The sequence below is a fragment of the Sinohyriopsis cumingii genome, chromosome 8 (genome assembly GCF_028554795.1).
Source record: "Sinohyriopsis cumingii isolate HCF-2022 chromosome 8, ASM2855479v2, whole genome shotgun sequence".
NCBI classification, from domain to species: Eukaryota; Metazoa; Mollusca; class Bivalvia; order Unionida; family Unionidae; genus Sinohyriopsis; species Sinohyriopsis cumingii.
In genome coordinates, this window is record NC_142968.1 from 112,904,101 (window position 1) to 112,920,612 (window position 16,512).

The 16,512-nt window shown below is 36.0% G+C and overlaps 1 protein-coding gene across 2 annotated transcripts in view; it reads left to right on the forward strand.

Annotated features, from left to right (window-relative positions):
- The first annotated feature begins 7,014 nt into the window (after positions 1 to 7,014).
- LOC149794396 (uncharacterized) overlaps positions 7,015 to 16,512 on the forward strand; it is a 47,261-nt gene continuing 37,763 nt past the window's right edge. The window contains exon 1 of one of the 2 annotated variants that reach the window (XM_089968575.1): positions 7,015 to 7,346. In XM_089968575.1, coding sequence (XP_089824701.1) covers positions 7,295 to 7,346 — 52 coding nt within the window. In that variant the 5' untranslated portion in view covers positions 7,015 to 7,294. The remainder of the gene's footprint in view (positions 7,347 to 16,512) is intronic. The other variant, XM_089968576.1, reaches the window with a different exon arrangement.

Below are 16,512 nucleotides of genomic sequence, written 5' to 3' on the forward strand. Positions count from 1 at the left end.
CAAAAGATTGTTTACTGGGTCCGTATAGTCAGTGATATATACACTGATTACATGAATAAAGGTTGTTTGTTCATAAAATATGACGATAGAAGATTTTATTCATAAATACACGCACATTATCATATACATGTATATTCAAGTTGAAGATCGTTGTTCACAGGGGCTTAATTGGTAAAAGGACACGTGATTAGCTCGTTCGTTTTGGGGGGGGGTGGTTGGGGTTTTTCTTCATTATTTATTTTATATGTGCAAACTAATATTTTATTGGTGAATATAATAAGTTAATGAAATATGCTGCAAGATGCGGACATGTTTGCGGTCAAAACCTGCAATAGTATTAATTCTCTGACGGGAAGCAATTACAATAGCATAGGAATATATAAAGACTGGTATTGCGCACTGCAGCGTGTTCCTTTCTTTCGTTTCTTTCATTTTTTTTTATCTGCTCAAAAGACTATAGCTGGTTAGGAGCAAAAACAATTTCTTTTATTAAAAACCTCATTTCATTCAAAAGAAACTGAAAAGTGATTGTCATGTTGGAAAGGCTAACCTATAAATACAGGAAAAAATATATTGTCACGAGTACTAGCATGAACAGACACGTTCGTACGCACGCACACACACACACACACACACAGAGTGTAAATTCGTTGTATCATGAATTGCATTTAAAGAGCGATCTTACTGGATGCAACTACCACAAATATAAAAGATCATCATTTCTGGTACAAGATTTATGACAAATATACCATGATTAAAACATTCTGGGTGGGGTGAATTTCAAAATGAATAATGGATATTAACGAGTGTTATCTCGCGAACGTGTCTGAATATAATTTACATCGTTACAAGAATTTATATGCCGTACAATAAACTAGATGGGATCATATCGTACAAAGTACAATAAATTGGATGGGATCACCCCGTACAATAAAGTGGATGGTATCGAACCGTACAAAATACAATAAATGGATGGGATCGTACCGTACAAAGTACAATAAATGGATAGGATCGTACCGTACAAAGTACAATAAATGGATGGGATCGTACCGTACAAAGTACAATAAATGGATGGGATCGTACCGTACAAAGTACAATAAATGGATGGGATCGTACCGTACAAAGTACAGTACTCCCACCACATCTTACTCTATTATTCCAGTTTCGACCAGCATTTAAGATTTTTTTAAATTAGATAAATACATAGCACATGTACTACATATCTCTCTGGGTATATAGATATTAAATCATTTGCATTAGCAAAATCATACGAGTTTCCCGAATTTTAGAAACAATCTTTCGGACAAGTATAAATTGATCTGTAGAGAGAGTCCATACTTGGTACGCTCACTTCTAAAGTAAATAGGTCCTAAAGAACATCCTGCTTTCCAATGCCTTAGGTTAAATGTACAGATTCCTTTTTAGATTCCTTACAATCGACATAGGGTTTACCTGCGTCAAGGTCAGAGTTGGGTAGTAATACGCGTTTAATATTGTCAAGAGAGGGGGGCGTGACATTTAGATAGCGTGGCTAGCTACAATCTATTACATGAAAACTATTTATGTAAGAGACAGATTTCTTTGGCGGGAACATAAAGTTGGTAATGATGGATGTAACTCTAATTTGGAAAAACAATTTCTGATGTTTATAATATTTCTCCTTGTAATATTTTGAATTATTCTGAAACGGGGTGACATTTAATGAAACAACATATTAATAACGTAATATGCAGTGACCGGCGGGAGGCTAGATACGGAAAAGATTAAGAAATAACTGATATTCTTTTCAATGCGATCGATGATAAAGTGCTGTAATCAACTTAGTGCAGTACAAGAATGTTAACACCACTGTCCTGCATGCATTCTGGTCTGCTTTTATGCAAAATATAAGCACATCAGACACGCAATACCAATTAAAAGCAGAACTTAAATCCAATATCAGAATCTACGGTTGGAACATTCGATTTGACTTCAGCCATTGTCACAATTCTTGATTTGGTTTAGCTTGGTCTCGTGTTTTACGGCACAAGAAAACAATCCGGCTATTTGTGTCAAAACAGCTGAAATAAAGTGACAAAGTGCCCTGTATTGTATGATTCGAACTCTTTTGGTTGTGAGTCTGGTAAGCTAACCACTTAGTCATCGCTGCCTATAGTAACCTCATAATACGATATGCAGTAGAGTACATGGGACAATTCTATATCCCCAAGGCAATGCGCGTTAATTAGTGTCCCAAAATGTGAAAATATAACTCTCTCCAAAAGCTTTGCGTTTTTGTCCCATAAACGTGTATATTATATATTATTTTATCACAAATTTATTTCACTCATTAACAACCGTTTCAGAGTATTGTGCTTTAAATTCACGGATGTCTTGTGTAACATAGCGGATGTTAAGTAACTACGTGCATTTGTTTGGTAGCGTTCAGGCTTGGGTGGGAAAACAAATGTTTATATTTTTTTCATGTTTTGACGAATCTCGCGACTTGTAAATTGAGGAGTTTGAAGTTAATGCCTCATTCTTTATGGTCGATATTTGCAATATGGTCAATTATTATATGATCGCATGTGCGTTTGGGAGCCCATTATGGACTTTTTCACTCAAACCAAAACCATCACCACACACTGCTTGATATCTAAGTCACCATTACCCCTCACTCTGCATGCTATCTAGTGGCCCCGGGTGGCCGAGTGATCTTAGACGCTCGCCTTTACAAATCACTGACATCTCACCTGTATCCTCGTAACTTCGTATCTCGGGCTCGACCAGCATGGGTATGTGAGAAAGTTTTCATTAGCTTCCACTGGGTCAGTGGTTTTTCCTAGTGTTTTCCCGGGTTCTTCCTTCACCAGATTTGCTCACATGCAATCATACTTTTGGCTAATGTAAAAAATCAAAATTTGACATTTTATATAAAAACTCATCAGCCATTCTTGAGAAATCACGTTGCGGTTCGGATCTTACCAGATTAGCCCGACTCCGTCGTCGTTGTGTGTTTGTGTGTCACTGGATAGAACACTTTATTCCCACTGCGTCCTAGTCTTCCTTGTGATAATGTTTCGTTAAATAACAATCAATCAATCAATCGATCGATTGATCGATCGATCATTCGATCAATCAATCAATCAAGCAATCAATCTGTCATCTGATTGTCGTTAAAAATTACTGTCAACAAGCCAAAGGGCACTATTAGAAACATTCACCTCTTTCACCTTAAGTTTATTCAAGAATATGCCTGTTACATGAACTCAGGGTAAAATTATTGTCCTAGATTATCCTGCAATTTTTGTTTTTGAGAGGTTGGACTGTAAACAAAGCTACGTACAGAGTATCATCATCAATGCCTCGTTACTCATTGTGCACTTTCGCCACAATACAATCACAGACAACCACACCATAATGCTCAATTTCTAAAGAATTAAAAATTACGTTTAAACCAATACCAAGGATGCCTAGATCCAACTCTTTCATCACCACCACAATGAGAGAGGAAAAACTGCTATAAAATTAGACGGGGACCACATGCGTCGGTACTGAACCAGAAACAAATAATTGTGACTGAGTTCACTTGGCTTGGGAAAAGATATAACAGCGTTTGCAGACATACTAGACAATATGCAACAACATGGATTACATGATGTGCGTACATATGTTTGTATGGTTCACAAGAGTCATCCGTAGGTTATTCATTGTATCTCATGTGCATATCAGCACAGTCGATTTGGTTGACATATCTTGTCAACGTGCCACAGTAGCGGTTATAAATAAAGCCCATCGGCAAATCTGGTGTGCATACGATCAGCATTTCTGTAACTAATATTTCTTTGCTCAGTCATGTTACTCTTTACATTTAACAAGCATGCCAGTTGGAGTCCATCGAGTCAGTGTACTAGAGCAGTATTATGAAAAAATTACTACTGCTATTGTACCTACAGCGTGTATCTTTTAAATAAAATGTGCAATATTGGCAGAAAATTCTGAGAAATATCATTGATTAAAATTGAGTCTTACAGTGACATTACGATTTTCTTAAGTTTAACAAGTTTTTGTTATATAACAGACAAAGGCTTGAATCTTGTGTCATTTGTAACAACATGATGATAAGAAGGATGACATTTCCTTAATATATGGTAATGAAGACTTTGATAATTTACTAATTAACTTTTCATATCTACTTTTGACTATAATGAGTCGCACCAGCATTTTGCTTTAAATACCCCCCCCCCCCAGATAAGCATGGCTTAATTAAAGAAACCATATCTATGCCTTTTGTATGATTTTGCCAAATGTCACGATTGCTATAAGAGCAATCTATGCATTTTACGCAATTCGTGGAATCAAATGATAATGTTACTGGTGCAACACAAATGACATCGAAAGAGTTAAAGCGCATCGAAAAGAGTCAAGAACAAGAAGGATACATCTTCTGACAAAATTTCTTCCACAAATTAACCATTTTCAGATTAAGGTACTATATATTTTATTGGTGCCTGTTTTAAAGTAAAGGAGGTTAAAGCAGCTGAATAAATCTTTGGGTGACATTCAGGCTAGGGTATAAATGTAAATTTGTATAATTTTTACGAATATTTACATATATACAGTGGTATTGCAAAGGCTCAGTGTTTTACTTTTTAATACTAGAGTCCTTCAAGCCAATTGCCACGCTATGACTTCTAAAAACTAATAAAGAAAAAAAAATCCAAAATGAAGATAGTTTCATTTGTAGTTTGCAATTACACGCTAAACATAATTTTGAATTTCAAAAAATAGACTTAGTAATTGAACATCAAAGAAGAGTTATGCTTCAAAGATTTTGATTTTCTTGATACAACTTGTGACGAAAACATTGTGATCTTTGGTAGCGGAGTTTGAAAAAAAAAAGGAGGAAACAATTATTTAATTACAAGAATTATTTAATTACAACAATTTCAACGACAAAGAGAAAGTTCAAAGTGTTCAATCATATTGATTTCAGTGCAAATAAACGAAGCACATCCCTAACTTTATATGGGCAAAACAATAGTAACTTCATTTATCCCATTGCATGGTTAAAATTTCAATAACCCATGCTATTTAATACTTCTTATCCTCCACAATAAATGGCCAGACAAATCTTCCTTTTGATATTTTCTTCTTCTTCTTCTTCTTCTTCTTCTTCTTCTTATTATTATTATTATTATTATTGTTGTTGTTGTTGGTGGTGGTGGTGGTGGTGGTGGTGGTGTTAACATTATTATTATTATTATTCCTCTCTCTTCCACGGCTTGTTGATGGTATATATTTTGGTTGGTTTCTTGGAATCAAGATACTCTCTGTATCCTTAGATCTCCGTCAGCCTACTTAGGTCCGTGGAGTGCCGTCCTCTCGCCCTTAATTATAACGATCTAGTCGGCTCCAGATCTTGCTTTAACAAAGTCTATGGAAAAGTCTGTGACGGTCAATTTCGAGTATTGTTTCAATGTTCTGAGTAACATATTGTTATTCGAACTACTGAGCAAAGTTTTATGACCGAGATGCCAGAAAAAGGTTGTTTCCAGAGGTATAACTACTTGCCAGGAGTCTATCACAATTGATAAATCTCTGTGTTCAGCTTTCCATCCATTTTTTTTACTTTGTTTGTTTATTTATTTATTTATTTATTTATTTATTTATTCACACAACAATCCAGCGACCATTGTAAACTACTGCTGAATATCCCCTTATTATTTATATAGTAACAAAAGTTACATTGCCACATAACATAAATGATCTAAAGAAGATTAAATTTATTTATTTATTTATTTATTTATTTATTTATTTATTTCATTTTTAAATTAGTTTTTGGTCTGGGTTTGGTTTTTGGTCTGAGTTTGTTTATTTCTGGACGGATTACCATGCTGACGTTTACACCATCTTTATATAATGTGTCTGATAACAAACTTACCAAAAGATAATAAAACAGTGCCTGTCCGATATAACTGATTGATTTAAATTAACTTTGTTAACTTCCATGGAACGGTGAAAAAAAATTTCAATTTGTTGATTACAGAGTTTGAAGCTAATGTTTCATTAATTGTGGTGAATTTTTGCGATGTGATATTTTTTTACGCTGTCACATATGCGCACGAACGCAAAGAATGGACTTTGCGACATTTTTAGATTCCACCAAAGCCATAACCACTCATTACGTCATATCTTATGTCACCATTATCCTGTGTGTCCAAACATTTAAAGAAGCTTCAACGTCCTTGTTGTATTGTTGCTGAACATTTTGTGGCAGCTATGACAATGGCAATGGTTATCGTCGACGCCTTTTTTTTTCAGCCATCGATGAAGGGATTATTTTTTTACGTGGCCGTATCTGCGTCTATGATTTCTTAAAGCAAACATTTGTGTGCACACGATTTATAATCTCTAATACACGTTACTATTTATTTATTTTAAGTTAATGAATATGTAAATTGAACAATAATTAATTACTGACAAAATAATCTAGGGCTAAGAAATGAATGGAAAATTAAATTTAACAGACAATAATGAATATGTGATTCCCATGAAATTGTTTTTATTTAAGATAAGAATAGTTGCCAATGGAAATTCCACCTATTTCTCTCTCTCTCTCTCTCTCTCTCTCTCTCTCTCTCTCTCACACACACACACACACACACACACACACATTCTTACTTTGATATATGTCAATCTTCAAACATTGACATTTTTTTAATACGACCTTACAATAACGAGTAATGACGCTGTCCATTCCGAGCAAGACTGGTTATGCAGTGGACTGATGTTCGAATCTTTTCCAGACCAGCATGGATTGGCTGCCTGACATGCCTCTGGACCAGGCAAATTATTGTGATTGCTTCCACTCTAAACAGTTCTCTATGTGTTAATTCAATACCAATCACAGAAAATCAGCCAATCTCTTGCCTAGTTTGCAAGTAACTTTTCCAACATAACGTCTACCATCCTCATAAACATCATCTGATTACCTGGGTGTTGGTTAACATAGCTGTCATCTAGACAAAGGGATACTATTAGAATTTTGCAACTGTTTTGCCTCATTCAAAAACATGGTCTCTCTATTAGTAACGTAAAGTTAATGTTGCCCCACTAAACTCTGTCTCATTGATTCCGGTGTTGAAAGACAGCACTAGCCACACCCCTTCCCGAGCAAGTTAACTGATTAAGTCGCGTGTATTTAGTAACGCGTGACAGTCGGCAATCGACCTAACTCCAACGGTCCGGGATATACAATTTGGATAATAGATGTAACAGCGTTTCATATACAAGCAACAAACTGTGCACCGCTATGGAGTTCAGGCTGTGCGTTCTTCTGTTCATCTGTTTCTCAACGGTCTTCGGTAAGTTATTAATTCTATTTCATGTGTGCATGTCAGTTTTATCGATTTGGTTAGCATATTTTGTCGGCATACCACAGTTGCCATTGAAAAGCCCATCAGCAAATCTGGTGTTCTGAAATTTTTATTTGTATAAACTAAACTTACTTCGTTCTTTGATTTCAAGAAAACGCCTGTATTATACTGTTTACATTGAAGAAGTACACCTCTTTTACTCAATCAGTTCAGTACATTGTAAGGCAATCAACATCTTTTCAATAAACTGTGCAGTATTAAGACAGGATACTGAGAAAAACCATTGGTTTATATTGGGCACTTCAACGGCCATTTACTTGTATAAAGTTTAATATTTATGTACATAGCAAATTAAGTTTGCATAAGTTGTATCATACTATTGTGAGATAAGAAGGTACACGTACAACTCATACCCTACAATTCCAAAGGACTTTTCTAATAACTTCTTGTCTGCTTCTGCGTGAAAAATTACATCTAAATAGTGCAGTGAATAAAGTTATTAAGAAAAGCCTCTCTCTCTCTCTCTCTCTCTCTCTCACACACACACACACACACACACACACACACAATTTGCCCTGAGATACTTTATGCCAATGCCTTTTCTTGTTTTATGTCATATGTTAAAATTATTGTAATAGCATACAGTGCAGTGTGTAGATTTAGTATAACAAAATTATGGCGCCATGCATAATTACATGGAAACAGTCAAGCACACTGCAGATGGCAATGATAACTTGTGCCAAAATTTGTGAATCATTATTGGGCAACATTATTTTTTAATCTGTTGTACTGATGCTCATGCATTTATCGACTGCGATAACAAATATCTGAAACTTATTGATTTATTGAAATTGAATCAGCAATACTTAGGGTATTTAAAATATCATTAATTCGCTTTAGCATATCCACATTTTGAATAGTACAAATAAAATTTCCACCGATTAAACGCGTACACGTTTTATACATCAGTTATCATGTTCATATCACAACTAACCCTCAGGGACATACCATTACTTTCTGCGGTCTTCATTGTTCATAAAAAGAAAAAAGTATTTAAAAGAATGTTTTTATCCGATTATTCATCTAAAATAAACGCTTTAATACACGTAGCACATTAAATAGCATATAGATGGCGCCGGAGATCAATATCGAGTAACCCTTGAATGTAGTTGAATGAATTAATCTCCGAACAAGGGAGAAAATGGAATTATTTCTTCCAATATAAGAAGATTATGATATTAAGTTAGACGACGGGTGAAATACAGAGGAGAAGTTTTATATAGGGGTACACTCCATATGGGTTATAATATGGGTAGAATTGATAAAGTATTCGCATCACTGGGTACCAGGTTTTCAGTAAGAGAACTTGGTTATACCATCATTTGAATAAGCACTTGATCTTTGTGGTATTTCTTTCCTAGACGTAAAGACCGGTTAAACTGGAAACAGTCGACCCTTTTGTGCAAATAAGACGGATAATTTTATGGTAAAAAGTTAGTGATACGTGCAGAATTCTTCTCCTAATAACCAGCAAATCAGGAATGCCTGGATTTAAAATGCTCCCTGGAGTATGCTACTTCCTGCCGGGTTTAAGACAGTTTTTTTTCAAAATGTGACTACAAAAATAACCTTCTAGGCAGCATACCTGTATTACGTATACCTTTTTGAAACATATTTGCATTGAGTATAGTAATCACATTTACTTAAAATATTTGTTTCCTTAAATATATCAACATGTGTAATTCACCGTCATAAGTTCCTTGACGATTGGGTTAAGTAAACTTGATTTGATGCCTCTATTGGCAAATGACAAAAGACGAACATAAGATTGTTTACTGGGTGCACATACTCAATGACACAATACTCTGTTTACGTGTATAAGTTTGTTTTTTTTTTGTTCATGAAACGTAATGATAGATGATTAGTTCATAAATAATTAAAAATCCATTCAGGTAGGAAGGTCGATGTTCGTAGGGGTTTAATTGCTCAATTGGTAAAATCTCAAATGCTTACGTCTTCTCTTGTTCTTATTTTTTAAATTTTTTTTAATTGTATATGTTTACACTAATTTTATTGTCGATTTCAGTCTCTAAATAAAACGGACTGAAATAGGCGTATGTTTACGGTTAAAGTGTTTTGTGTTAATGGCTCATGCCAGGTTGTGACTTCGGCAATATCTTACTACTCTGACGACAAAAAAATACAACGGTGTAAAATATCGTTGGTATATCGTATTCCTGCGTGTTCTTTCATTTTCATTTCATTTCTTTTCCTTTCTTTTTTTAATATTTTTTTTTTTCTCTGCTTAAGGTGTTATTTGAGCAAACATAATTCTTTTATTCAATGTTATGGCAAAATTTTCAAAAGGTATTTCAAATAAGAACATTTCGTAAACGATGGGTTGAAAGTGAATGTCGAATGGAAAGAAAACTTTACAACACGGCAAAAATAAATTATTGTAGTAAGGTTTAACAGCACTTTTTTAAACGCATAAAGAAAGTGGCAAACAAACAGACAGATAGAGGGTATTAACATGAAGAGGGCACTGTGAATTGTTGCAGCTGGGGAACGTAGATTTAGTAGAATCGACAACTATCTCATCCCACGAAACTTGTACCTGAGTTATTATTCACTTTATCATTATATGACGGTTACAATCGCTTTATTGATTCCTTTGTGCAAATGTCATCGGTAGGGTCGTGTTTTGGATTTGTACACGATTCAGTTTGTAAACGTTACCGTGCCTTTGTAAAACAGCTAAGTAAATGATGGTACAAGTCAATAATTTCCTTTCTTCTTTAACTTTGCTAATGACAATATTTTAAGTAATATTTGTGAGGTCAAATGCATAATTTTACAATGATATCGGCATGCGATATAAATATTGTCCTGTTTGAATAGTGAGTATTTTCTTTTACTTTCATTATCGTGTGTCACGGCCTCATGTGCGTGCTATACAGCCCTCATAATCTATTGCACTCTTAAAATCTGATTGTTATACAACCCCGATTATATCACGGCTTAGTCTGATTGTTATACAGCCCTCACTTATATCACGGATTCATATGAGTGTTATACAAGCCTCATTATATCACGGTTTCGTCTGAGTGTTAAACAGCCCTCATTATTCATGACACCATTACCAGTTTACATGGTTGATGTATTTAAGAAGCATTAATCTCGATAATATCATAAAATAATGCATCCAAAATATAAAATTTAATTGACCAGTCGCTAATTTGTGCAAAAGTATGTATTCACATTTTTGTCATTTAAATTACTTTTCAAATCTCATGCTACGTGTTCTTTATATTTGTCTGTCATGCCATTAGCTTCTATTTTCTTTTCATCTTGGAGAACTAATCTCCAAAGATTTAATATATTTACCCAAATAACGGCAGGAAAAGAATAATATTTATACATACTAAGACAAGAAATTGGACACGAGGGTAGAAATTTAAAATGGGGAGTGGGGGCAGGGGAGAGCCCACTGACAGCTTCTGAGTGTTTCGGCAGCATACCCCATCTTGTGTGGAGCGCATGATAAATTCAAAACTTCAAATTGAAAATGCATCGAACAGACGACGAGGCACACGTGTGGTGACATTTACCTCGCGTCTTTTGCACGATCAATGCGAAGAAGATAACGTGCTCTCGGGACAAAATGTCACGTGGAGACTTAGAGTCTACCTGCGTGATTTTAGATGCAGTTGTTCAGTTTATATACATACAAGTCACTAAATAATTAGTTGAAAAATGACAGACCGACAACGGTTGGTAAATATTATTGACAGATTCTATACTCCTCGTTCAAAAGTCACGCCAACGTGTGGTCAGGGCCAGGCTTCATTTTGTGCTCTCGGGCAACAAGCTACTTTTTTTTCTTTTTAATCCTTTTTATATGTAAGCCCCTCGTTAGCTCCCAGCTATGTCAGGTGGTTACCGTTGAGGTGTCCCCTCCTCCCCATGTTTCCTAAGTTTATAAAGGCTTTTATATGTTCGTGTTACCCCCAAAGGTGTTGTTTTTCCGTACAAAATCAAGAGGAAATTGGAACGTGATTTATGTAAGTCCCTGTTGCTGGGTACCATTCAGTGCATATGGTGGCCCCTTCAATCAATTTTATTGAACATTCATTTCTTTATGACGCTAAGAATTATAAATACACCCTCATAACGTGTAAATTCTCAAATAAACTCACCTGTGTAAGTCACGTTAGAGTATGTTTGCTCTCACTAACACGCCACATTTAAAGCGCACCTGTCTGGGAAGTGCAGTGTTCGACTTTGAGAGAACCGAATAACGACACGCGTTTATATTCCACATGTATTACTATCATGAGCGTCTGAAGTCTCAAATATTTACATGGTGTTTAGTGTGACAAATATGGTCTCAATGATGCGTCCTGGGACGTGAATCAGTTGCATTGCCGAGTGAACAGGGACAATAGAACACGAAAGCTTGGCGAATGGTGCCGGTATTCGCGGGCCATTTGATTCCTGTTAGGAACGAAATACATATTTGTCTAATCTGCTTGATTATATTTGTGTCAAGAAATAAAAATGCAGTTCACACTATTACCCATCCGGTTTGGTACATGGGTGTCGATTTATTTATGCGTAAACTAAACTACAACAATGTCCACTTGAATTTTAACTAGTTTGCCGTCGCTGCAGGTGTTGATCTATATACGTGTAAATGAAACTACCACATAAACTACCACGATGTCCAGTTTAATTTTAGCTAGTGTGCTGTCGCTGTGACTCAGTGTTTAGTGTGTTTGACTCACAACCAGAAGGGTACGTGTTGGAATCCTGCCCAAACAATATTGACCAGGGTTGACACAAAGTACGTGGATTTTGAAGGGAATTCATTAGTTTCAACAAGACAAACTGCAAATTGAAAACTCTTTGTCAAGGACAAGACTGAGTATAAGAATGCTAATGACCCTTCTTTTCTGTCCTCGCCGAGCAGGCGTTTTTGTCTGTGCATGCGCAGTTAATACAATTCATATCATAATGTTAAACAGGCGCGAAACTTAGGAATTTTTATTTAGACGTTATTAGTATGGGTTTGTCGACGAATTTTAGGTTTTATCATATTATAATTTTAATCCTTTTCTGGGGCGAGGGAAGGGGGTGGCTTGTGGAGGTGGCCGAGGCATTGGTAAGAATGTTGATAACTTAAAACAACGCAAGGACACGCCGTCTCTTACTGGTGTTATTCTTTTGACGACCCTCGTGTGTACACACATGATTTATCACTCATAGATGACCCCTACCTGCAGGATAGATCCAATGTCTGGAACAAATCTAAATAGGTCTGCAGACATCCACAGCACATGTACTATAGCTGTCTCTGATAGAAGCGTTATAGCTGTCTCTGAGAGATCCTATCTTGCTTCCAGTACAAACTAAGATGACAGTACGATAAGGTTAGCGATGACAGAACCACTGGGCTTGAATTGGCAACAACAAACAGGATTATCAACGTCATCTTTATTATTTCTGACATTGAAGTGGTGTGTTGGGGGTTTCTTTAATTGTAGTCGCTATTGTACATTTAGGATACTGTTTCTCAGCACATGAAAAATTTGTGTGCTTCGTTTAAAATTCCGGATCTTGCAGGGATCAGGTATTCTCATTACAACTGGCAGCATTTCTCTTGTCGTTTGCATGAACAACGGGGGGCGTGAGAGGGTGTCAGTGTGCTGTGTTGTTCTCTGCTGGCTATAATTTATCATGGGGAACATAACACAAAATGAATTATTTTTTCATACAAAAAGTCAACTAAGAACAAATTAATTCGCTCCGTCTCCGTTGGAGTTAAACTAAAATTAGAATGAATCCGGGAAGTTTACATACTTATTCACCGAACAAGTTGTCAGAAGCAATAAATTGCAGTACACTGTTTATCTGTCTGTGCTTTTGTCTACGATTTTAAGTCATCTTGCTTACGACGTACTACAAAACTCTTGCCTCGGTAGACAAAAATATTAACGCTCCCTGGTAGTTGTTAAATCACCCCGACGAAAATTGTTGGATTGTGATAATTTGTTATCTATATATCTGTCTATCCATATATATATATATATATATATATATATATATATATATATATATATATATATATATATATATATATATATATATGTTTGTCTGCCTGTCTTGCTATCTATCTATCTGCTCCAAATAACTCGGCAATATATAACCTTTAAAGTGTTGCAGTGTCGTAAAACTCCAAAACAAAACGTATATGTCTGTCCCTCTATTTTCTTGCCTGTCTATCTTGCTTAACGATGAATAAAAACAAGTGTGTTACAGAACCACCGTTCATGGAAAGCAACCACTCATCCATGACTATATGACAGTCAACAACTCTAGTGTGCAAGCTTTAGGACAGCGGACATGTTTTCAAGAATCCATTGATAGCCATTGCTATCTTGCTATTTCTTTCCATTGAATGGGGCAAGTAAACTAAGCATGCCTAATTAATTTGATCTAATGTTTAAAGATCACTGATCTTTCAACTGTCATTCAACTTTGTTGCTGTTTTATTGTTCCGGATTGGATGTCAGAGAGGTGATCACTCCATTAACAGACCAGTTCATCTAGTTAAACAACATTATCATTCCTATTCCATTAATTATGGATGTTTTCCCTTAGCAACTTGCATCGCCCTTGGGGTTAATTGTATATGCATTTGATCTCTTGGGATCTCTGTTTTATACCACCCTGGCTTTAACGTTTTCTGATCTTTGTATTCAGGTTTGCACGTTAGCTATCCGATGGACCGTGTGCATGGTGCCCGCCCTTCATCTGGTTTTAAAAAAATAGTTTTCTGATTCAAATGAGATTTCTGTAATATAAGATGGAAACTGGTTATATTGGAACGGAACTTTATTTCCAGCTCGGGTCCAATTTTATAACAATGGCTTTTAGTGCCAAAACATATATTAATATGCGTGGTGTAACAGGGATAGAGATAGAGGAAAATATACAGGGAGAGATGACGTGTAAGTCTGATTAACAAAACAATAAACATAAGGTTAAGGTATAATTAGCATTTCATCGGTTTTGATAAGACTCTGAATGATTTGAATTCAATTTTAAATTAATTATATATATTATCTTATCCCCCACATACGCTACCAGCTGCCAACATCTATAATTAATTCACTTAATCCGTATTTCTGCGCCGTAATAATTGACCGTGAGATTCAACATTTTTTACGCTTGATTATGTATATCTAATAAATGTCAAGTTATTTATCCTTTTAAAATGGGAGATCATTATATGCCCCTACAGAGGTTCAGAGAGGCCCTGGCCACTGCGAGGGATTGAGGTCCCTGGGCCCTCATTATATTAAAATGTGGAATGCCAAAACAAGTCCATATAATTTACTATATAAAGATTTAAAAGACGACCAAGTGCACAACCAAGTATATTTATTGTGTTCAAAATTGTTTATTTAAATACCACTTTTTGTCTAGGCCCCTTAGGGATTGAGCCCCGGGCGAAAATGGCCCCTGTCCTCACTTGGGCCTTAATCAGCATATGGTAGACCCCAGACGCACTTGGTAGCGATGTCATATTTTCGAGTTGTTTGGTCGCAGGCTTGAAATGGAGTCTCTTCCATAGAGACGAATATATCGGTAAGACACTTTATTCTGAATATGCATCTTTGGTACCATTTTGCCTGGGCTTCTGGGGGGGGGGGATATTCTAAATGAGCCAGTACTCTGTATGTAGATCAAAATTAGGCGGCACTGTTTAGTACAATATCAATACACTAGCTTCAAAAAATTGAGGCCAATGTCAAACGCCCGCATTATCAAAAACATGCTTTTCAACATCATCAGTTTAAAAATATATAAGCTCTGCACGAGCAGTGCAAATTACAAACAGAAATTTATAACGGACAGTTTCCCAACGTTTATCGCCAAACATGCTCTTCATTAGGGAAATAAACAATTCACAAAAACAAAATATCAGCACAAGAACCAAGAGAAAATCTGGATTCGTACATATTCTAATCAAAAAGGAATGTACAAACAAGAAGTAAATAATGGAAGCATGAAGGGATGTTTAGGGACGTTGAAACCATTCCAGTTGACGTTGAATTCGTTAATTTTTGTTTGATTTTTTTTTTGTTTTCTTTTGCGTGTTGCTTGTTGTTTTGTTGTTTGTTTCGTTGGGGGTGGGGGTAGGATGGAGAGGCCTTAGGCACGGGGCAAAGGACATGAAGAACGTGAAAGTTTCTGTAAGCCGACAGAATAATGACGTTGTTCCTTGATTAACGGGATTCTGGAAATCGCATTTAAAATATAACTGTCCTTGGATATCAGCTTGACTTAATTTAGAGAGAATTTTTGAGGAATGAGGAAATATATCTTTCATCTAATAGCTTCGTGTAGATGTAAGCAGTATAACCGCAACGACAGGTTTGGATGTACACTGTACAATAGGCACAATGACTCTGCGTGACGATATTCTACCACCATTACCTAATGATTTAATTTGTGTCATTTTTCTTTATGTTTTGCCAGCAAAACAAAGTAATCCATTTGTATGAAAATATGGCAAGTGCCACGTGGGACGTTAAGTTACTGCGTTATAAAATATAAGAACGGGACATACCGCTTCACTGACGAATCCCACAAAAAAAAAATAGCATTGCTACAAATGTTTAACGTACAGGTGAGTAGTTTTTAGGTATTTGATCTTTTTCCAAGCAAAAGGTCCATGTATCCATTATTAGCCACTGTTTTACAATTGAATATCCCCTTTTGGCACAACTGCTTCAGTTCATCTAAACTGGAGAACGAGTTTACACACAAAGCAGCACGGACTATTTGTATGACTTATTGCAGACATATAACCAGCAACTGATGTATGGTCTCTGCAAAGAAAACAGTCCTTTAGCTACCCACATTTCTTGACTAAAATTATTCAGAGCAGTCAGGCAGTCACTCATTTTCCTTTTGTAGGCTACTTTTTATTCCTTTTTTTTTTTGTTTTATTCCTTCTTAATTTCATGATGGAAGGGAGATGTTCCATGACTCCTTTAGACGCGCACTCTCGCCATTACCACACACCATCCCAAGCGTCAAGCAGCCCTTCCCCGCCCGGTCACCACTGAAGTTCTATTGCATG